The sequence below is a fragment of the Cynoglossus semilaevis genome, chromosome Z, assembly GCF_000523025.1.
Source record: "Cynoglossus semilaevis isolate Cse_v1.0 chromosome Z, Cse_v1.0, whole genome shotgun sequence".
Classification (NCBI taxonomy): Eukaryota; Metazoa; Chordata; class Actinopteri; order Pleuronectiformes; family Cynoglossidae; genus Cynoglossus; species Cynoglossus semilaevis.
In genome coordinates this window covers 2,554,523-2,579,647 of record NC_024328.1, presented here as the reverse complement: position 1 = coordinate 2,579,647, position 25,125 = coordinate 2,554,523, and the positions used below count along the sequence as shown (strand labels likewise).

Sequence of the window (25,125 nt, the reverse complement as noted above, 5' to 3'; positions counted from 1 at the left end):
TATTAATAAAGGTATCTCTGCATTGCCATACATTACATTACTACATCAAATAAGGTGTGTCGTTTCAAAATTTAATTTGACCTCTTCTTCTGTTTACACCACATTGTAAGTGGTTATAAGATAGGGTTGAGCTGACTTTTGGTAGGATAAATCAGTAGGTAACATTTAATCAATCGCTGGAGTCCTTCAACCAGACCTGTCCTCGCGTTTCTCCACCTTCACCACCATTCCTTCAGGGAAACATGGCTGTAAAACTGCCCCTCTGGGATCAGTAGAAAATGAAGACATCATGCACTGTTCTGTGATGGTGGGCTGTTTTATCCGATGTCAGCGATGCATGATGAGATTGCCTCCATTCCCACACGACTATAATAATTGAGCAGAAATTATTTGACAGACAGAGAAGAGAATAAATGTGGCATTTCTTGGATCATTCAAAAAGGCATTTATTCATCAACAGTATATTCATCAGTCCCTGTTAGGGACAATAATTCACATCTACAATAGTTGTAATGGTTCAATGGGATGTGAGCAGTTCATCAAAGCCAAAATCGCCCTCACTCCTCTTGCATAAAAGAGCTTGGTTTATTTTTCAATTGCAAGATATGGCCACGCTAAAAACCAACTCATTTTGAGGTCAATTCAGGGTCAGAAATAAGCTCAAGCAAAACACCATTTAAATACGTGAAATCACATTGTGAATCAAAATTATTCTATCCTTCAAATTCATCTCCATGAATTTCTCCCAACCACTTTCTTTAATAAATAAATAAAAAAGTGCATTTAAATCCCACAGCGTTGCCTTCACTACCTCGTCATACAAACAAAACCAAAAGCTTTTGGTCTGACAGGGAGTTAATCAACAGTTAATGTGTTTGCTGTTGTGCTTTTTCTGCTTTCCCTTAAGGATGTCTACCATCTGGTACTTTCCTTCAGGTGCTGGCACCGGCCCGTCTTTGTTGAAGACTCACAGGAGTTCCTTTAGTACTTTCTATTTCTTTTCTTCTTTCAAATGGTTTATGGAATTGCAAAGATTGCCATGCTTGTAGTCAAAGGCCTGCCCTGTGTGGCCGGAAGAGATAAAGGCTACAAACAAAAGAACATAGGCTTTTGATGTAATGAATTCATACAGAGCCTTTCATAAAAAAATAAAATAAAAAAGATAAATGCAACCTGGTATTAAGACATGAATGGCAGCTGTAGTGACCAACTACCAAAGGCAACACCTGCTAATTACTGATGCTGTCTGCCACTCAGGAATGAGCAGAGGGTAACAGTAAAATGTCATTTAGGAAAAATGCCATAGAATTATATTTAGGCAAAAGACAAATGAGACGGGCTAAAAATAAACAATCATCATATTTAAAATTGTAATTTATTCTAGAAAAAGTTGAAAGTCCAGAAAGAAATGTCACATAGCAGCCAGTGAACCTGAAAAATCTGTAAGAGAAATACAGTTTATTATTCATCTATAAAAGCTATTTTCCACAGAGATCATTAGTCATTTGTTATATAAATATAATTAAAAAGATAGAACAGGGACTCCCAAAGGATGGTGCGCACCCACCTTGATGTGCATGAGCTGCCAGTAGTTGGTGCCTAATATAAAAAGTGTTATGGCTGTAACTTTTTTTTGAGGGGGCTGGAGGGAGTTGTTCATGTTTTTACTCTGTTGCATTACATTAAAACTTTGTCAGATTTCTTTTTTTTTTCCAAATGCATGAGCGAATTATTGTAAACATTATTCTGTTATATGTGTTTCCTGGTCATTGGTGATTCAACATACTGTCTTTATTGGAAAGCTTGTTGCATTTTGGTCTGGTCAAACAGGTTGCGATATAGAAGGGGTGCGTGGCTAAAAATGTTTAGGAACTGCTGAGCTAGAAGAACAAAATTAAGCCAATCAAATTGTCAGCCTCTATGGTAAAAATGTCAGTAGTTAGTCATAAATAGCTGTCTAGCCAGCATCACAAACAGCAGAGAACCTGTGGGAAGCATGTGGGAGAAAAATCATTTTCTGTGGAAAAGTAATTAGAATTTGTGATGACAACAGATGCAGAATAGCCTCTAATTTGAGCAGCACATACTGATTGGACCTCAGTCATGAATACTGTATCACCGGGAGGATAAAGTAAACAACTTGTCATCATAATCAGGGACATTTGCATCACCTCAGGCCAACACGTTTATCTGACTGTAATCTGTATGTCTGATTTTACGCATTGCAATCGTAAACTTGTATCTTAATCTGAAGAGCATTTTGAAGATTCTAAATATGGACTTCAAACTTGAACTGGCATCATTCTGTCTTTTTGCTACAGTACACATGTTTGACTGAGTCAAAATGTAGCTAGCATATAAAGCGGTTGTTTTCTTTCATGCTTGGTTTATATATGACCTCTATTCTAAATACCTGGACTCCAACTGTGGGCCACTAAAAGCCTGTAATACATTACCAGGGATGGGCTGATTAACCACTAAGTCTACATGGATGTTGATCCCGCACAAGGTCACCAAATGGTCATTCTCAGCTTGCTACGCGTAGCTGTTGCTCACACAGAATAAGTCTGAAATCTGTAAACATTACAGGCTTCACAGATCAATGACTGGACCTGAAGGATTTCACCCGGGGAAACAGTGAAATTAGCACAGTGTTAATGAAAACCTGTGCCTATTGTTACAGTACAACAGTCTGTGTGATGATGCCATATTGATGCTTTTTGACAAAGACTCTGGGACAAGGCATTGATTTGTACTTTGTAGTAGTTTTGTTTCACCTATGTTGACCTCGTCCTCGGAGCGAGGACCATGCTAACCATAATGCATTTGACACGTGACGCACATTTAAAAGGAAAGGTCGAGTTCTTCTATAGCAGACGGTAAAAAGATATTAAATTTGACATTATATGAATGGTGATGGACAGAAAATGATTATTTTTCATATGAATGATAGATTTCTTTTTGGCAAGGTTTCATTTCTTTCACATAAAGGTATGATTCTCATTTGTTTTACTTTTACTTCAAAATGAACAACCTTGACAAATCCAGTTTTCCTGTTTCCAAAATAATTTTTTTCTCATTTATATTTTCTGCTAATCAAACCGCAGACTACGGTCATATAATACCATCACAACAGTTGTCATTTTATCACTGCTCGGATTTTACAGCTGCTCAAATTGATCTTGAAAAATTCATCTTAAAGGTTTCAGGATACTGTATTATAACATTTTTTTAAAAAATTAAATATTTTTCAGGTATTGTGATAGAAAATGTAGATCTTTTTTATTATGTTTAATATGTTCTGCTGAGGTAAAGAACTGTTATAAGGGAACGTTATGTCAAACTTGCTGTTGTCTGTGACAAAACTTTTATAATATCCTCATTCAAAAATATAATACTTTGAAATTGTGCTTCACAACAATCAAAACTGTTTTCACTTTGAAATAACCTTAGTCTAAGATTACACTGTAAGTTTACCCCAACACTTCCTGTCATCATCTGTCCTCTTTTTTTTCTTCTTCTTCTTTGGACAAACAAATGAAAAATAAATCAATGCAAAAGTCTTGGATTCACACATATACAATGACTCCGAGCAAATACTGTATGTGCGTTAATAGTTAACAGTTTGGACACCAGACCTGTCATAATCATAATTAACTTTCTCCATCAATAGAGTCGAGCAATATTTGTCAGGACATTGATTGTCTCCAGAGGATGAATGCTCACCCTAATGAGGGGATGAGTCCATGACATTTGACCCCCATCAGCACCAGGAAGTCGACGTCTGTAATTATAATTAAAATGTCATTCTAAATCAATGCAATGTGGCAAAACAGTTCTGAGAACTACATAGACAGATGCAATTATTACAACACAACCCATCAATGTCTATCTGTGTGCACATACATTTATTCTTTTATCACTATACTTCAAATTATTTTATAGACTTTGTGAAATTAGTCTTACACTTCTCTTTTCAGTGGAGCTTTGGCCCAGAGGCAACATCTCTGTCATTGGTGTGGAACCCCAGGGTTCACCTCCTGGGCAAGTTCGAATCCCAGTTAGGGCGGTTGGTACCTTCCAGTGGAATCACCACCTGCAGGAAGGTTTAGGGGGGTTGGTACGGTGCAGTGTGATTTGGCGACTGCTGCCCCTGCGACCCAGTAACGGATAAGTGGATGAAAATGGATGGATGATTTCTCTTTTCAGCACATTTCAACATATATGCAACTTTTGGTTCATTCACAATGTTCCCAAATTTCATTTGGCACAACAATGGAGACCACTTTCGACCATCTGTGCAATAAGAACAGGAGAAAGGTCAAAGTTCTCCTTCCAGTCAAAAAAAATCATGACATGCCTGCCTAATGCACCTAAAACACAAGCTACACTTGTTACAGTTGTAACTAAATGGTCTGTTAATCTGAAAGGCTTTAGTCTGACATGCTGGTTGATGTATGATTGGTGAGTATAAATGGAAAAAAAAAAGATTGAGCTCTAATGTGAAAATAATGGTGTTTAACTGAAAGGGATCACAGTTTGGAGAATTAAAAACCACAACAACTACTTTTTTAAATATTTAAATTCAGTACAGGGAGTTTTGAGCTTACGCAATCTCAGACCACCACAGTTAAATCTTTGGTTTTGGGTGAGATTCTTTGGACCCAAAAGGACCAAAGAATCTCACCAATACATTTTAAATGATTTAAGGCAAACTCCAGTTGAATTCAAGACGACCCCACATGGGGTTGCGACCCCAAGGTTGAACAACATTAATGCCATTAATTGTTTCTCTTTTTTGGGGAGGTGAGCATCCACACACTAATTTAACACTTTCAGGGAATTTCCAGAGATAAAAAGTTTATCTTAATGGTAAAGAATGGAATTAGAGAGAATGGGAAAAAAAGTACATATTTGGTATGAAAGCAGAGTTTCAAAATTTAAATTTAAAAATTAAACTAAAACGACTGCCTTTTATCATGTAGCATATTCAACAACAAAACATGTGAGAGGTTGGAGGAATGTAAATATCAAAGAATAATCCAACCACGCCCCCACCCCTAAAAAGAAAAATATCAAAAACATTGAAGCTCAGTCTGTGGGACCACAAATGTGGTGAAACTGAGAAAAACAAAAAAAAAAAAGAGAAAAAAATCAGAAAACTGTAGTGAGACATTATGGTGGTCAGGTTTGTTCAGTGTTTCAGTGCCATCAGGGGTCTAGTGGTGAGCCTGCAGGAAGCAGATCCTTTAAAATGAGCCCATTCGTTCTGAGGTGTTGCTCTACTGGGGGGAGAAACACCAACATAAGAGAAGAAATTTATGGAGCTTAGTGCTGTAAACACTGAGAAGACACGGGTCATTGGAGGAAAATATCAAGGAGTGGTCTGCTCTTATAAAACCCAGATGATATTCTTGTCCAGGTCACTGTGGAGACACAGACAGTTAAATATTTCATTAGGGTTAAACTATAGAGTCTAGGTAGGTTTTTTATTGAGCTGCTGCTGATGAAATGTCCTTCTGTTTATTATCATTTACAAATAATACAGGTTTCTAGTACTTGACGTATACATTTAAACCCATCGGATTTAGTTTTCCTTTTTGAAAGAAACTGTCTTCACAAACATCTATGCAATCCTCTGGAAATAGCTGTATTTGATGGTCATTCTGCGGACTTCGTCGTGCGCTCTGACTGGAATGGGATGAATTATACCTGGCTCATCCATAGTCATAATTATAGTGGCTGTCTATTGGACGGGTGAGCCGCAGCTCACTGCCATACGCCGCGTGTTCAGCTGTTCATTTAGAGGAGAGCAGCAGGAGAGGAGAGCGCACAGAGCAGCGGACACAGACACTGAACACATCTTTCTCTGTACCGGGCGAAAGCATGCGCAAAGACGCGCATTTTCGTTTTTACGCACGAGCAACAGTTGGAAAGAGAAATAGACTCTGCCTAAAGTTGATGTTCTAAAAAGCTAATTTTAAATTACTGAATGTGTGAAAGGATTTTTTATTTTTTTTCTTCACACACAGCACAGTCTTCTGGTCTGAAAGCGTGTTGCCCTGCGCGCTCACCACGACGACTCACGGTAACCAGACTGGTTTGGCACGAAATCTTTAACACAATTTAGTGATGATTTAAGTTAATTTCTAGACTTTTTGCTGCTGTGAATTTCAAGATGGATCCTTTATTCAACTCCACCGATGGGCCAAACTGGACCAGCTCTCCAAATGACACCAATAACCATGTGAACGCCACGTACGGGAACCAGTTCGTGCAGCCAGTCTGGAGAATTGTACTCTGGGCCATGGCGTACAGTTGTATAGTAATTGTGTCCGTGGTTGGTAATGTGACAGTGATCTGGATAATCATGGCGCATAAGCGCATGAGGACAGTCACCAACTATTTTCTGCTAAACCTGGCGTTCGCCGAAGCCTCCATGTCGGCGTTCAACACCGTCATCAACTTTACCTACGCCGTGCACAACGAGTGGTACTTCGGACTGGTCTACTGCCGCTTCCACAACTTCTTCCCGATCGCGGCTGTGTTTGCCAGTATCTACTCCATGACTGCCATCGCTCTGGACAGGTAAAGCTGCAGATTTTATTTAACAGACCTATTTTGAAGAAATGGCACAATCACGGAACACTTGGAAATATTTAAAATACAAAGCACATGGAAACACAGAATAATAAATGAACAAAAAAGTTCCTTCACAGCTTCTGTGGTTTTCGACTAAGACTGATATGGTCGCTAAAATAAAAGGTCCCTAGTTCACCATTTCAGTGGAAGCCTTCAGTAAATCCCTAAATTTAAAAAATGCACCTAGTGCAATATTTCAGAAAAGCACTCCTGTTGATAGCCTGAGGCATTTCACAGTGCTATAGGGACCACCACAAACCCCCTGACTCTATTAACTCATACTGGCACATCACAAATGATAAAGACAATATAAAATAGAACATATTTTAAAAAAGAAGTTTGGGTAATGCATATTGTTTAACTTTATTTTAAAATTTCAGAATCAGTACAAATTAGTCACATCACCTGAACCTTTACATATACGAACAATGATTTAAGGGGAAAAAAAACACGTAGAAAGTCAAGGCTTGAAATGTACAAGCAAAGACTGGGTTGTGGCTCATCATGATGTGTTAAAATGCACAATTGTTTTTCAAAATAAAAGCAGGCATTTCTAGAAGCTGTACCGTCTTTTTTTCCCGAAAGTCTTTGTACTTTATTAGTCTTTTATACGACCGTCTAATACTGTCTAATACTCATCCGTGGTTAAATTTAAGCATCTTAAAAGTTGGTGTCAGAACACGCTGGGATCAACAGCATAGATGTTATTCTCCTCGCTGATCCGTAATGCGATCCCCCCAGCCAATCACTGGCCCGCATCTCCCTCTAGTCCCCGTTTCCCTTTACAGCTTTACCAAAGATCGTCATGTCCTCCTCTATTATAGCCATAATACTTTCCAGAATCCTCTTTTGGTCTCTGCATTTCAGCTCCCTGCCTCACATGTGTGCTTTTTGTCCAAACCATTTTCACCATTAATTTTATTCCATTCTGGTCATTACCAGTGAAAATGTTTGAGTCTTTGCCTCTTCTCCAGCTCAGCATCCATCATAGCAGTTCACACTTCCATCTTGTAAATCTTCCTTTCCACTTTTGCTCCTACCCTTCATATTTCATCCTGTTCTGTCACATATCTAAGTTAACACAGCCCTATTTTTCCTTTGTGATTTCAAATGACCTTTTTTATTTTATTTTGATAGAATCCATATAAAGCACTGTTGCAGTTACAGTTTCTTCACAGACTGGATTAGATCCTTAAGGTGTTATTTTATCTGGCTGTGCCACGCTGCCATATCTGCCATATCTCTGCTGAGAAAATACAGGACTGGAGGGTTTATTTGTCTCATATATGTATACCTTTATGTCTAACATCGAATGTCTTCTTGCTACCATTCATCAGCAAAATGGCTGCATGTGTGTGTGTCTTGCGGTTTAGATGAGAGTATATATATATATATATATATATATGCTTCCTGTGTGTGTGTGTGTGTGTGTGTATGTATATATGTATGTATGTTTTATGTCTTCTTCTGGTATAAAACCCAATCCTGTGAGGACTGTTTCTCCTTATCACAAACATTTTTTTTTTGTTGTTGTAATTTTTTACAAGCACTGATTCAGATTAGAGTTAATTAATTTTGTACTGTGGTTGGATCAAAATTTGGGATTAGGGATTAACTGCTTTTGACCTCGGGGGTTAGAGATAAAGTTTTGGTTTTGGTTATGATGTGTGCTGGTTATGACTGTACAATGTAGCAGATGGTAGATATCATCAGAATACAGAATGGTTCTTTTAATGAATGCAGCATCTGAAACATGTTCATGTATATGGCTGTGTGTTCATATGTGGTTCAATTTGTAATTGTTTCAGCCTCAATATATACCGTATCTTAACAGTGTGTGTATTAGGTGCTCAAGTACACATAAAATCTCCATCGTTCGATATGCACGTAGTTTTATTTTTTGTTTGCCGCTTTGTTTTGTTTATGTGTTTTTGTCGGTGTCCAGAGGGTTGCATGGCACCATCCCCACACACTGCTCCCCGGGTGAGCTGAATACATCTCTTTTCTATAGCACAGATTGATTTCTCAATGAAAACTGCTGCTCTAAAGCAGGGTTCCAAACCCCAAGTGCATGAACCTGTACTGGTCCGTGGCTCATTTGGTGCAGGACCACAGAGAAAAAAATTAATAATTTACTTAATTTACTAAGGAGAATCATTACTGTTTACTTTATTCATTTAAAGTTAATTTAGCATTTATTCCGAATAAATAAGTCTTTCATGCTCCGACAATAACAGACCAAAGTCTAAAAGATGTTTTATTTTTAAAAGGTACCAATCATTAACTTTGTCTGATCTTTGCGCTAAAGCTTTTTCTATATAACATAGAGTAGAGAGCTAGTGTAGATAGCTGCCCTTGTTATTACCTTGTTGAAAGTGCAGTCAATAAAATGTTCTCTGACACAAAAAAGTGCACAACCTTTCAAGTCACCATCTTCAGGTCTTCTGGTCTGACTCACTAAAAGTACAGAAATAGGTTGGTTGGTTTGTTTTCAGTCCATCAGTGTAAAAGTCTCATGTTGATCAAAGTCCTTAATTCAATGGCTTCAGTTTGTCGCCTCAGGACGTTAATAAAATGAAAGGCGGCAAATTTTCAGATCAATCCAAAGTTGAGCGTTACAAGATCCACCCTGATAGTTCAGTCTCCTTCAGTAAAGCTCTAAAACATTCCTGATATATCAGTTATATTCTTGTATCCTTGGCAGGAAATGAAGTGAACTGGACTGAACTGATCTGTGCTACTGGCTGTTGAGAAAGAACTGTGATTATTAGGAACAAAGCCTGGGCTTAATAATGCAGGTGGTGATGACTGACGTATGAAGAATAAGGTTTACGTTGAATTTAGGGAGCAGCTTTTGAAAAGGTTAAGAGACGGTACCTGTATGAATGAGACCTCATTATAATATGTATTTTGCTGTTACACTGTCACACTGCTCTTGTGTTTCAACATATGCATGCTGTGGATGTGTGTCTTCAAGGCTGGTGTCAGTGTGTCCCGACATGAGCAGCTGTGTCTCTGTGTTCCTCACTTTACACGGCACCAAAAGGCAGATATCCTCCTGCCTCACAAGCATGTTGTCTTCGCTGACAAATGTTTCTAATTCCACTGCATGTCCTTTATTTAGCTGCAAAATGACAAACCTGACATTTCCCTGAGAAACCATCAGAGGAAGGATGACACATTCAATGGCTGGTCATGCAATGGACAAATATGATGTTTTTTTTTACATCTGACCCTAAAACAAGTATGTGGTACCACAGCGATCTAACTCAAATGATAGGGGGCACTGCTGTCACCATTGGGGGGGGGGGGCACATAAGTAATCGACATGTAATAAAAAATAAATAAAGAATGAAAAACTAAAGTATTTTAATAATTGAAAAAAAATTAAAACGATTATCAGTGATTTATCATGTGATATTAGCATGCTGGAAGTGGCCCCCAGGCCAGGAGTTTGAGGCCCCTGTGCTTTAAGATGTTTTAAAGACTTTGGAAAAGAGCATTTCTGAGAAGTTTATATGTCATACCTAGAAAGACAAAATTAAATTAGTATAAAATCCAGTTGAAACTTTCGAAATTACAGGAATAAAATGCTAAAGAATGTTTCCCTTTGGTACATGCTGTCAGTTAAAGGGAATATGCAGAGATGTCAGCATTGGTAAGTCACGTTTACCTATAAATCGGACACCAAAAAATCTGTGCATCCCTCGTCAGTTTCTGACGTAAAGATCTTGTAATATTTTATACCGATAAATAAAAGTGTGATGTCTCACAGATGATTGTGACACCACTGCGTCTCTCTCGCTAACCACCTTTTTTATTATTTCTAACCGCAATTGACAGCGTGAGTATTTCAGTCAGTAGACATCCAATAATATTTGATAAATCAAGCAAATCTACCGAAACTCAGCAGCTTTCTTGGTACTCACTTTCACAGCTGATTGAACATATTTTCATCTCCGTAATTGCTGTGATCATTTCTACAGTGCTTGTGCTCTGAATACCCTTCATTGCCTCTCCACTTCAGCAGGCCAGGTCTGGAGCTGATTGAAATCAGGTTATTTTGAGGAAGATATTATTTATAGAAACAAGCAGTCCAGTACTTCAAACATCAGCAGTAACTCTTTTGTATGGTTGTCAAATGTGTGATACAATCACATGTAGCAGAGAGTTTCCTTTAAAAGCAGATCTGAGTGCTGCTGATCATCTGCACATGATGTCTCTAAACAAAACAATCAAACAACACATTAACCCAGTTGATCTCATTCTAATTTGCTGTCATCTTTATCTGGCCAGAAAACCAAATTGCAGTGAGATGTTTTAAGGACAATCATAGATTATTAAAAATTAAGAAGAAATTTTAATCTTAATCCACATACACAATTCTCCGTTATATTATAATTTTGCATCTTGCGTCAATTAGATATTTATTTCATGGAGAGTCAATTTTAAGGGAAAATCTATAATTGACAGAATTCATATTCACATGAGGACAATGAATGAATCTCTTGTGTGTAAAAACATCGATACACAGTATAACACATACATCATTAATACAGTGTAGGCACATATGCTGCAGCTCTTTACTCATGTGGTACATAGATGCGGTTCAGGTGAATGTGGTATACTGTATGTGTCAATACACTTTTCTAACAATATGTCCTGCAGTGTTCATAATTACATTGTTTTGCATTATTCCCAGTGAGTTCCGGTTCAGGATTGCTGCATTATTTAGCAGCAGTAATAAATCAATGTCCTGGTTGAGAATGTGGACGGTGTCCCACTTGGTTTGGTTTCTGTTTCCATTTAGTTCTTCTGCTCCTCAGAACGGACCGGTAGCTTCACAGTAATCATTGATTGTGGGCTTTTCAATTGTTTCAGTCTCTGAACACTTGAACTTGTTATTGCCATAATAACAATAAAGACACCACTGGTGCACTGCTGTGGTCTTAACATAAAATGTAGAAAAAATATATATAAACGTTTATTAGGTGATGGTAACTTTGTTGGTTTTAATCAGCCAAATCCAGGTCCCTGATAGGTTTATGAACCTCTGTTTATTGCATTTTTTTAGGAGTCAGAAAAAAACAAAAAAAATCTTAATGTCCCAATTAAAAAAAGAAATTCTAAAAAATCTCATTTCTAACAAGGATGGAGACGGTAGGAAGCGATCTCAGTTCTATGATACCTGCTCTACGATGAGAATCACAGGTTGATGATATACAGTAGGTTCAATAGAACTCACAAGTGGATTGCCTTCTTCAAGAGCCCTTCAGTGCTGGTGGTTTGGAGAGTGAGGAGAATTATTCATTTACAAATGGAATTGGAGCTCGGCCCAGGTTCTCCATCTCTAGTGTCTGAGCCACTGTATGCTACATGTGCTGCTGCTCGCACAGCAAAGGATGCAGTTTAGTAACAAATGACAGGGTGATTGGCCGAGGCATGTCCCTCCACCTCCTGATCAAAAGCTGTCCCCCCCCACCCTCCAACCGACAAGGTCAGAGCAGCAGAAAACTACGCTGTGTAAAATACAACAGCTTATAATGTTTCCTCCTCTCCTGCTTTCTCACTTCCTTTACCTACATTTTCCACATCCACCTCCCACAGAAGCACACACACAGAGAACCCACTCTCAGACCGGTCACCATTGTCGTTTTTATCTTTGGTGATCTACTGCCCTGTGTGTGAATATTAGTGAAATTATGGTGCCTGCAACAAAAAGAATGTGTGATCTGACTAGAAGGAGGTTACAAGGTAATAGAACAAAAATATATAAAACATTTAATCCACTTGACTGATGAAATGACCTCCATTTGATTCCCACGGTGCAACGTAAGTAGACGTAACTCGATTTTCTACATCACTCACCTGTGCTAACACAGTAGTAACATCATAATCTATAATATACAACATCAGAAGAGTCTGGCTTACACCTGGAAGCCATAATGAAGGGCGAAAAGTTCCCAAACAAACGAAGAAAGTGAATCTAGCACGAGGCAGGTCGAGGATGTTGTAAAACCAAGACCCCCTGTATATGTATATCAAAATTAACATTTTAATTGTGTTAATGAATTTATAAATATTAATCTAAAAATAAAATTAAAACTCAAATTTAGCTTCATAGAGTTCATCTTGACGGTAGCTTGTAGAACCATTTGAGGGTTGCAACCTTCAAACCATCTGTAAAGCCCTTGTCCTGAACAATATCAATCTCCAGTTCCTACTGTAGTCATCCATTTGAATATTGTGTCAACCGGCCTGTTAGCCGGAGACCTATTTATTGCCCTGCCCTCATGAGGCTGGTCAGGGCAGGGAAGTAGAAGCCTCCACACTCACATGCTGAGTGTTGAGATGTTATTTGAAAGCACTAGGTTCTTTGTAAAAAAAAAAAAAAATCATTTTTGCCAATGCATTAAAATGCACCAGGCATTTGAATCTTAATAATTGTCAAAAACAAAAACAAAATACTGTGGAATACTTATATATACTTATACTTATACTAATAATATGGACTTTAGTGCAGCTGTTGTTTTTACTGAGCCATGGAGACAACTGTGGAAGCGTGCCTCCATTTTGAAGCCAACATGAATTTACTCCATAATGAATGATGTTGTTGGATCGTTGCAAACACAAGACAAGAGTTTTAATAACAGAACTTTAGTAGAACTGCACTTCAGTGCTATTATAAGATAATAACTACTAGTGGTGCCATTTCACTGCTGATCTTCACATTACATCCACTAAGACATTGAGACATGTTGAAAACATGCTGAGGAGCCATCCCACCTCCTGCTAAACAAACACAAATCCAATTAACACTTGTCAGTTCACGTCACACTGACTCTGTATACAGCTTTCAAAGAAGTTCTCTATTTATCACAAGGAGTAGGTGTTGATAACAACACCTACTCCTTCTTAAATTTGAGATTTTATAGTTTTGTTTTGGACAAAAATTCCAAGATTGGACATCATTAGGTCTTAATTAAGATTCATTAATAAGAGAAAAAAGCACATAAAAAAAAAACACAACCCCATAAAAAGCACAGATGATTCAGCACAGTTGTGATAATAATAATAGTTCGTATCAATTAGTGGTGAAATATTTGATCCAATTCAACTGCTGGCTGTATTTAACACAAGAAAAGGAATTATTTGTTAAGGAATATTTGTTCAGGACTTTAGGTCATGTTTCATATTAACTAATACAGGAATTCAGAAAAAAATGATCAATTTTTCTTTCAGTTTTCTTTCACAAACCAGTGGAGTGCTAATAGATGTAGCTTGTATTATAAAAAGCCAGACATTTACAGTGGTATGTTGAAGATGATGTCACCTGCTAGTAAGCTTGTGTAAGTGGGTGTCCCAACCTAAATTAGTAGAATTGACTCCCCCTCAGATGATGGAGTGAAACATCTACAAGGACAAGGACAATAAAGCAAAGGAAACCAATTTATGAACAAAGTGCTGCTAATAATTTAAAAAATCACTTTCAGAAAAAACAGACTTCAAGGTAGAGCATTTCATTTATGCTTCCTTTTTAATCACTTATTTCTCTTTGGTGGAAACTAATCAGTTGGACATGGAACTGTTGCACAGTCACAGCAATTTAGGTCGTACTTGTGGGTAATTGAAGATGTCTATGCTGCCTGCCTGACACCATGTGCGCAGCAGCCTATCAAGAGGAACCAAATATCGCTCGCAGTCTGATATTCGAAGACCTCGGTCTCTGAGGTGTACTTACTAAAATAAGGAAAGAAAAGGAACAACATTGAAAGGCAGGCGAATGCAGAGCCAATCTATGAGAAAGAATTACCCTTTCAGATGTGGCAAGATTGCCTGTGGCATTAGAATACACCGACAAAAGTTTATTTTTTTTTGTCTGAGTAAAAGGAGTATTCATGTTGTTTTGAGCTGGAGGTGTCAATAAAGCCACAGATTGTGTTCTGGTTCTGCAGATTAAGGGCATTGGAGTTAATTGAACAGAGTCAAGGCTTAAAAAGAGAATGAGAAATCCTAACCTGAAGTATTTTTTATTGTTTGCTTAGATAAACATTTTAACATGATACATGAGCCACGTTAGTCTTTTAATCCCAAATGAATAACATATATAGTTTATTAATGAAATCAAATGTTTCGAATTACACACTTTTACTTTAGACAGGGGGTTGGGGACCCCTGATAGGACATGGAAACATCAGAAGACTATGACTTATGCTAGGAGTCATAATTAAGCAAAAAGTTGCCACAAAAAAAAACACCAATGAAATAAAGTGAATGCAGAACAATCCAATGTTTGGCATATCTTAATAAGGCCGTCACGCCACATGACTACGTATTCAGCTGCTGCGGTTGCGCTTGGTGCATCAATAGCACGTGAGTCAAAAAAAGAAGAAGAAGAAGAAGAAAAAAGAAGCTCCTGGCACCGGTTTCTGTAATTTTAGTGAAGAATAGAAATTAGTTCACAGAGAGAAAATGTTCAAACCTGAACCACAGGAACCATCAGTGGATAGATAATATTAATGTTCTTGTCTGGAGATGATGATATCTTAGGGACGGGGCCTTTTATTTCAAAAGCCCACAAATTGTTCTATATCAACAGATACAGCCTTAATGACAGGTAGAACTTAATTAAGTTTAAGTTCTAAACATACATATTTCTAAACAACATAAGGCCTTAGAAAAATGTTTCAACAAGACACATTTTAAATTTCAAGTGTCCAGTTTCAATCTGGTTGTCTTTGTAATGGCCCATGAAAAAATAATTTTGACCTAAAGAACATACACACTAATCTACCTCCTGTGTAGCTTCTCATGACGTTTTCCTGATACAGTGGAGTTTTGGTGACTCAGGTTATTTAGCTGTTTTTTCTTCGACCTCCAGAGAATGGACTGTAGGCGTATAATTGATGACGGCAAAATAACTGCATTTCTGTACTTTTTTTCTGCGACTGTACTTGCATAACAATGACATCACGCTTTACTGTTTCATTCATAGCAACACAGCAGTCTTCAGTCGTGACCAGTGACTTGCATATTTTCATGACTAATCCTCTGGGCATGCTGCGTCCATGGCAGCAGACGTGATAATGACCAGATCTACCATGTGGTCAAACCCTTCTGCAGGTGTGTGTTGGACTGTGGCATCTGGCAGAGGTCTATGTAATCCATGTGACCTAAAACAGAAATCTGCATGCACTAAAGCTGGCGGTGACATTTTGCAGACAGAAGCAGGAAACTGTGACCTCCAGTTTAGACAGCCAATAAGAAGAGTCGCATTTCTAATAACATTTGATTAGCAGGTTCATTCAGCGCTTGAGTATAACTAGAGCCAGGTTATTTCAAAATAATTGTTGATTCAATTTAGTTTCACTCTTTGCTGAAATGTATCTGTTCTTGCACATTTAATATGTTTTCCATTAGCCCCTTTTAAGGAGCTTTTAGAAAATAACTTTAAGACTTTTTTTAACCTTTGTTTTATCTGAAATTAAATTTAAATTTTATCGTTTAGATACTGTTATTTGATCCTTTTTTTTTTGCTAAATCGTCCGCTAACCCAAGCATTTCTTTGTTTATAAGACATTATGTGACTAATTCTGTTGAATGTAAACAAATTCAGATTTATTACTGTAATCTTGTATGCCATAGCTTCTCATGCTTATATTTGCCTAATACTTTATGATATTAATAATTGATATATATTTAATTTTTTTTACTCTTAGTTCTAAGCAAGTTGAAGTTTTAAGAATTTTATTTATTATTTTTGTCAATATTTGTTTTGTATTTAATTAATTAATTTAGTTAATTCATTTTTAATTAACAATTTTAAAGTTATTTTTTTTGACGATGATAAAGGTACCAGTATATTTTTAAAAGCAAATATTTTCAATCATTTCTGTGAACACAATGAATCTCACTATAAAAATGTTGACACTGCATTTTTTTTTTTAGTTTAGTGGTTAAAACACAAAAAATATGAACAATCCCTGATTATATTCCAGTTGACCAATTTATTTAAATGAGATAAACATTGCTTAAGAATTGCAAAGTGAAGTTATTACAGCCACAACTAAATTGATCTTCCATGCTCCAACTCTACACAGAGCATTAAATACAGAACTGAGATGATGATGAATCATTGTTTTTATCCTGACTCCATCAGCCCTCGTCTTCTCAGTGAGAGTGGATTCAGTTGGCTGAAGGGTTTCCAATCATTCACATGATGAGACAGGTGTTAATGGTGTACGAGGCCATTTTCAGTTATTCATGCTCTCTGTTGAGTTTTGATTGGGTGCGTGATAGTAACAATAACAAACGATCATTCCAATATTGAGAAGATTTGTTTAATTGCGATTCTTCCTGTCAAACGCTGTGTGTGCTATCATTCCAGTTTGCCCTGAGCCTTGTTTAATGATCCTGGCTGCTTAAAATTGTATGAACAAGAGATTAGTTTCTAGAAGTCAGTTTAAGCGGAATGTAATCAAACCGGGTGGCCTGAGTTGAAAGTTTTCATTTAACTTTTCTCAAAGAAATGCTTTGTGTTTTTTTCATGTTATGTTGAAAGATCTGTAGTAAAAGTCTGTGTCCATACACAGCGTTAAATGTCGGTACGGTGTCAGTCTCTGCATGAATGGTGCTATTACATATGTTACATGCGACATGGCGACCTCAAACTTTGGATTTTGCATCCTTCATTGATAAAGTCCAGATGGTCTTTGGCGTTTTTGTCACATTTTCCTAACTTTTCATTGGTTGTTATAAATGTGGACATTGATTTTTTTTCTATGGCATGTTGCTGCATGTGTTCCATTACAGTGTGGAATGTATACGTTGACAAAGAGACCTTTGGTCTTTGCCTCTGGTGATGGCTGAGACCCAGGCCTATGTCAGTCTGGTTTGAGGACATCTTTGTAACAAAGATGTGGTCTTGTGCCTGTTCTCCCTGTAGCAGTGCCTTGGTAATGTGTTCATCTTACATGCAGCAGACATTGCAGACCCATCAGTCGTCTGCTGTGCAGGATGAGCTTGTCAAGTGGGCCTTTGTGTTCTAAAACAGCTGTGATTGGGACCAGATCCTGTGACTTTATACTGTAGACATGAGAAGATGAAAGGGCTCAGATTTTAGACTTATAGCCCAAACACTTCTTACACAGATTATTATTACTATTATTATTATTATTAAGAATAATAATAATAATAATAATAATAAAGAATAATACATTCTATTTGAAGGACATTACACATTTAACCTCAAGGACAGATGATTATAGCTATGGCTTTTTTATTTGAATTAGCCAAGGTACTGTACACAAATGTGTCCATAACTGACAGGGCAACACAATGACGCCTTTGTTTCTGAACAAAATCTATAAATAAATATGTACTTATTTGCCCTCTACAGTGTGAGAGAGATTTTGGTTTTAGTTTTAGAACTTGGGTATAAAGTATCATTAACTGTTGTTTGTGAGAGGCTGAAATTCCTGGATTTACAAAATGAACTTACAAAAACGTTGAGGAGAGAGCAGAAAGCCAAAGACAAAGCCTTTAGTTAAATGCTTTTCTACCAAATCCTGATACTAATTAAAGGGATCTCCTACATAGACTGTTGTAGGACTTGTTTGACTAAATATGTTTTACTTTACTTCTGTCAGAACTTCCTAAATTGTGTCTTCCAAATTTTCTTTTTGTCAGTGAAAAACTGAGAACATTCTGTCTTTTTACCTGTTATGTAAAGATTTGAGTGGAGTACTGAAAAAAACAACCTTTTCCCATTCTCTCTGTGTAGGTATGTGGCCATCATCCACCCCCTGCACCAGAGAATGTCATCCACAGAGACCAAAGTGGTGGTGGGGGTCATCTGGGTTCTGGCTCTGCTCTTGGCCTTCCCTCAGTACTACTACTCCAACACGGAGCAGCTGCCTGGTCGGGTAGTGTGTTACATCGACTGGCCTGAATACACCGTGTGTGACTTCAAAAAGATGTGAGTGAATGATTTTGGATTTCAATGTAGAGTCATTCACAGCAGAGTGGTTAATTACAGCAGATAGAGAGAAGTTGTTTGACTTCAGAGTAAATAAGAAAAGGTTGTGTAGAAGCAGGCAAGTTTTCTGTGTTTCTGTGGTGTTGTGGTGTTGTTCAACTGCCTTTGTGTCTGGTGTTGATCAGCTCGGCTTAACTGATACATTTCTAACGGGATTAATACATTACTGAAAAATGTTTGATACTGCTGTACTTAAAATGTCAAAACGAGGTATAATCCACCACATGCAGAAAGTCCGAGTTTGGTCCAGACTAGAGGAAATTTAAATTTGGCTAAGCTGATGCCAGCTTACTGTAGTATGTGTCACACTGACTTAGAGAGAGAACCAGTAAAAAAACAAGATGAGAAAAATACTGTTTTTCCCCCACACAGCTGAGAGCAGTGGTCACCACTCTGCTGAGCTTTTCACACTCATGTTAGATCGCTGACAGGTCACTTGTTTTACAGTCACTTAGTAGGCCTTACAAAACAAAATAAGCATTTATTTGAGTCTTGCACCACTTAGTGTATCGCCACAGATGATGACATATATGAAAACTCTGGGGTGATCGGAGACCTGTGTTGTCCACCAGAGGACTTTTATCTGCTTCATCACAACCACAACAGATGGAAAACATGCAGTGTGTCACAGGAATGGCCCCCGTTTTAATGGCCTCTATTGATTCTAGGCTGTCCTGTGGGACTGCCCATTTAACTGTTACATTGCCCTGATTCTATAAATGAAATGAATCTTTTTAATTGCCCTTGAAGGCAACAGAAAAAGTTGCTGGTGCAGCAGCAGGTTACAGTAAGTGTCCATCCAGGATCCTGCAGTGAGAAGTGTTGAACTTTTTATGGTTTTGTACCTGAATTTGTCCATTCTGGATCAAGACTCCCATCTCCTGGTGGATTTGTTAATGCACATTAATTGACGAGTGAGTGCACATTACCTTGCAGTGTGCACAAAAATGTGGAGAAAAACTGTTTTCCTTGCACAGCGAATTAAGCACTAGTGTGAAAACAGTGTTTGTAGGGAATGGAGGGGTGCAGCTGTTTTCTTTCTGACCTCAACTTTAATTTCCTCCGAAACACCAGCTACAGGCAACAGCCACACTCCTTTGACTTCAAAATAATTTTCTTCTATCTGCCATTTTCACTGAAATAGGACACTGACGTCGATTTGCACAAAGCAATAAACCCTTAAAGCAAAAAGATATTTTCCTTGAGCTACAAGTGGAAAGGGCGCTGGCAACGTTGGAAATTGTTTTGTAAGTGAAAATTTGTGCGTACTTGCTGAAGTCAAGATGTCAGCAGCTTCAATGAGCTGTGGCAGAACTTGAAGGGCACTGGAGCCTAGAATCAGTGGAGTGAAGAATGTCATTCTGTGTCCGTTTGAGTCTCGTTCCTGCACTTTTCACAGCTTTAATGCCAGGATTAAAATTTTTACTTACGTTTAATTAAATTCAACTGATAGAGATCTGCTATAATCTGATGGTTTTTTTTTTTTTTAATTAAATTGCCACCTGTCGTGTATAGGGGCTAAGTTTGACATTTTATTCTGGAGGAATCTTTTGGAGTATTTCAATGTGCCAGTTGCAGTAGCAAGTGTGTACAGTGCATTTCGTGGGTCAAACCAAACATTTCTTCTCTCTCATTTGAAAGATTCAGGGGCAATATACATCCTGTACGAACTGAAATATTAAGACTTTTGTACAGATTTGACAGGTCATGAAACTAAAACTCCAGCTTCACTACAAGAGTAATCTCAGTCGGGGTGTGACTCTGTTGTAGCAGCTGAGCAACAGTCGGTGCAGACCAGTCACCTTTCCTCCAGATATCATCTTTCCTTCAGCTGCTAAAATAGAACCAAAGGCCCTTTCATATCAGACCAGTAACGAAACATTAAAAAGCATCATTTGAAAACTGTTTTCCAGTAACGTTTCTGCAGAGGAAAGAGCAAAAGAGCTGCCACCGATGTAAAAGTGCACCACTTTAATCTCCCCCAAAGGAAAAGTGGAAGAAAATGTATTGACGGTGCATGTATAATCTTTCACTTGCAGACTGTGGCACCTTGCGGTGCTGTACAAACTGTTGGAGCTGCTTCAGGAAAACAGGATAAGTGCACGCTGGGTTTAATTTCTATTTTACGCCAACATTTGTCTAAATCCAGTGGTGTGCATTGTCCAGTCTGGGGGTCATTTAGATGGGTCCATAGCATAGTGGTTAGCTCGCTTGCCTTGCCTTGCCAAGAGGGTCCTGGGCCCAATTCCCAGAAGAACCAAGTAGCCCTTATTGCCTCCACCTGTGTGGCAGCCTGAGCTACAACCACATACTAAACGGCCCCTCTTGTGATGGTTTTTATTATTTTATTTTATTATTATTATTATTAGTGACATTATTATTACTTAGACAGTTTTCATTAGACCATATTTATTTCTCAATAAAATGTTTTTTTTCTCGGCAGACCTACTTTGTTTTGATTGTTTGTTTGTTTTTTTAGAATTTTTGGGGGGATTTTTACTCCGACACTATTACCTATATGTTTTGTTTTACATTTGAAGCTACATATTAGCTGATTTTTTTTTTCATTTTTTTTTCACTTCCTTAAAGAGCTGACTCCCCTATCTTGGCTAATAATTAGCAACATTATCCTGCATAGTTGTACAGCAATGCCTTTAAAGGTGAGTAAATAAGTAAGTAAAATATGACTAAACTCGACTCCTCCAGTCACACTACTATCTACTGTGGCAAGATTTAAAAAAATGAAAAATCGAATTATTGTCCCATGTTTTATTGGTGGAGCAGTTGCTAACTTTTTGCTGTGTGTTTAGGTTTATGGCAAGACATAAACTTAATTTAGTTAGTTTTTCAACTCCATAAAACTAACTTGAAGGCAATATAATTGCTGTGGCATAGGTTTATATAACAACATTACCCTGAGCAGAAATCCAGACCCTGAATAGTTGTTTGTATGCAGGCTCTCAGACACATAGCCACAGTACATGTGTCTGATCACAGCTCCGGTAATGGAACCCTCTCAGCTCATCAGCAGCAATGTTTACTCTGCTGCGGTCTCCCCTTTCATCTGCCACAGTCCAATTTCTCCATGGAAATATTGTTTGTCATGAACCATGCAAGAGCAATTTCACTTTTCATGATGGGATGCCTGCTGCACATATTACTGTTTAATGAATTTCTAATCAGTGACACATAGAAAGCTGAGTGAGATGCACAGTTGTCCTTCTGATCAGCTGCTAAAGCCGTACACCACACATCTGATCAAGGCTGACCTCGGATCACGTCCCACATGCTTGTCCTTGCAGGAATATCCCCAGTCCCATCATCCTTGTCTGTGTAATGACCAGAATTCTGCCTTCCTACTGTCAGTGAGTTTTATTGAGCAGTATTCCAAATGGTAAGATTAGTCCATGAGCCTGTTTGTGAAGATAAAACAGCTCAGCGACCTCACGCAGTCCACTGACCTGCACTGAACCCTCACAATAACACTGTGTTCTGACATGAACTCAGTAAAAGGTCTAACCATTTTCAGACAAAGACTAGAAACTCAGATCACAGTGGGTATTTTTTAATAGTAAGAAACATTGGTAGAATCTAAGAATAAATTTAAAAAACTTTTCTAAAATCCACCCTGGGTGAAGAAAGGGGTTGATAAAATGGCTAAAGGTTTTGTACAACGGTAATCCATATGAATCATTTTAGGCAGTACACTGTTTATTTAAATACATCTCTTTTTGTGTACCTAAACTTTGTTACTATGGTAAGTGTACCATTGGTGGTTCATGGTTTCCCTCCCCACGTGGTCAATCCTCTGACTTCTCATGAGTAATTCAGTACATTTTTGGAGCACTTGCTAATGGCTACCCCAATAGTTTAAAAGTGTTCAAAACAAGGTTGTGTGATTGTGTTAGAACTATCAGCACATGTGTGATGTTCACTGGGACACAGGGATGAAGAACATTTGGGACAGAACGGATGGGAAATGTGTTTTGATCCCAGAGGCAGTGCAGAAAGAGTTGAATACTGCCCCTAGTGGAAGTACTGCTTGATAAACATACCAATGTAAAACATGCACAAGACTAGTGGGCAATACAGCCATTTACAAACATAGATAAAGCATAAATGAGGTTTAACAGAGTGGGTTTTTTTTTTTAAATAAATGTACATGTTTTGCCAAGCTTAACAGGGCAAGTCTTTGCTTCTGTGTTTATGTGTTGGTCATACCAGTGGTATTTGGCATGACAATATTTTATCAGGTCACCTGTACTGTGACCAGATCTGAATACAGAAGGAACGCTTTGGGATTTACTGGAAGTAGTGATTTGCATCATATGTGTTTAGTCGAAAAGTCTGCAGCAGCTGTTTGATGCTCTCGGGTCAAAATCAAATCAAATCTATGAGAAGCTTTTATAGAAATTTGTTTAATGAACACCATGAGTTAAAGAAAAACTAAGGGCTTTAAAGGCAATAGCACAGCCTGAAACAAGATGTTTATCTTCTAATGAGAAAGCCCACCAGTGTTCTGAACACACACACAAATTCACAGTCTGAACACACCTTTAACTTGAAACTCTGCTTCTCACTTCTCTAAATGAGACTTGGCTCAACAAGGGCCTGTGATTGGTGCCAGCGAGGCAGAGCGGAGAAGCAGGACGTCCTGTAACTCCTGCAATTGTTTGGTCACTGCTGACAGGTCGAGTCAAAGGAACAGCTGCCCTACTCCCACCCACCCCGCCCCCCTCACGCACACACATTAATTATGTATGCCTGTTCTAGTACCTGCATATTTTAATCTTCACTCCAGCACTTTTATTTCTGCCACAGATGTTAATATGGGTTTCTTTACTGTTATTTTTCCTAAATAATGATGAGCTGATACTCCACAATGTCTCACCATGCATTAAATATTTACTTCAAATGTATTATATTCCAACCACAACCTAGAGTCAGGAAATGTCAATGTTTGTCTGCTCTTAGTAGCACAGATTCAGCAGCTATGCAGATTAAAACGGTCCAGTGTTAGTCTATGTGTGTGTGTTTGTGTGTGTATAATTCATCAGTCTCTGACCTCCACTGACTGTAGGGTCATCCATTCAGCGTTTACACCAACCAGGTGACATAGCAAGGCTTCTATTCCCTAAAATACCATCCATCACTCTGAGCTGTGGGTCCCGTGGGGCCCTGCAGAGAGACAATATCTGTCAGAGCTCTGCGCTGCAGTGATGAGAATAACGTAAAAAAAAACTGTGCTCATAGACCTGGTGGATTGGTGGGAATTTTTCCCATGTAATTTTTCAGCCTTGTGTATTAAAAAAATCCCCCCCAAAATTTTTGATATTATGTCAGAGCCAAGTATAGACAAAAGGACCAGGCTCAGGAAATGGGGGAAAGCAAGAAATTGAAAGGCAAGGACAAAGTCAAACAACAGGTTGCACTTTAGCGTGGAAAAAGCTGAGAGAAGTGGAAGGTGTAGAAAAAAAAGAGTGGAAGAGAAACAGGTGGAAAGGGTAAGGCTATCACTGTTGAGGGAGACACAGAAGGCGGGGGGAGGTGGACGAGGGAGTAGGAACACTGAGATGAAGAAGGTGAAATCACTGGGGAAGAGACAAGAGGGGAACAAAAAAATATGCCAACATGAAACGTCATACACCGGAAAAAATAAATACTGAGGCTGGGCTTAACACAAGGTCAATAACCTTTTTCAAATACCGTTCATTATAGACCATTGTGTAACACCATGGTGAAGGCAGGAGCCAGACGAAGCACTGGAGATGTCAATCAGGTGCAGAAAGCTTATTCCAAACAGTTAAAATTAAACTCAATGAAACAGGACCAGGCAGGAACAAACAAAACAGACATGAATCAGAACTAGGAACAGAGAATACAGGAACATAAACCCAATAATGACTCAACAAAGTGAGGGAGAGAGGTATATATACCCAGGGCACCAGGTGACACCAGTGAGACTAATGAGCAGAGACACAGGTGAGGCTGATGACTCAGCAGAAGGGCAGGGAGATCGGCAGACCTTACACATCGACCCCTAAAGGTCACCCATACCCTTCACCTCGGTTAAGCTGGACATTTTGCTTCTCTTCTTCTCCAATATCGTGCATAATTATAGCACAAAGACGCCATGTTTTCAGTTATTAAGCAAAAAACGTTTGGGGAAGCATTGAATTCAGAGAATTTCAGAAAACTCAAAACTTTACTTTATACTTTAACCATTTCATTGTTTTTCCCAAATTCGGAGCAGACAGATACTGTTTTATGTAGTTGTTATTTTTAATGACCATTCCAGATTTACTCTATGAATTATACAAATGGAATATTAAAACTCATTAACCTTTGTCAAAGGTTAAGAGATGAAGGTCTGTCGATTCTGTCATCATAAGTCACACAGATGACACAAATAAACCCAAACGTTAGTCACTTGGGCGGGAAAGTGG

At 38.2% G+C, this 25,125-nt stretch overlaps 1 protein-coding gene across 1 annotated transcript in view; it reads left to right on the top strand.

The window, feature by feature from the left end:
* Nucleotides 1-5,695: 5,695 nt before the first annotated feature.
* tacr1a (tachykinin receptor 1a) overlaps nucleotides 5,696-25,125 on the top strand; it is a 37,488-nt gene continuing 18,058 nt past the window's right edge. Inside the window, exons 1-2 of the mRNA XM_017042808.2 lie at nucleotides 5,696-6,588; nucleotides 18,425-18,619. Of these exons, the coding sequence (XP_016898297.1) occupies nucleotides 6,179-6,588; nucleotides 18,425-18,619 (605 nt within the window). The 5' untranslated portion in view covers nucleotides 5,696-6,178. The remainder of the gene's footprint in view (nucleotides 6,589-18,424; nucleotides 18,620-25,125) is intronic.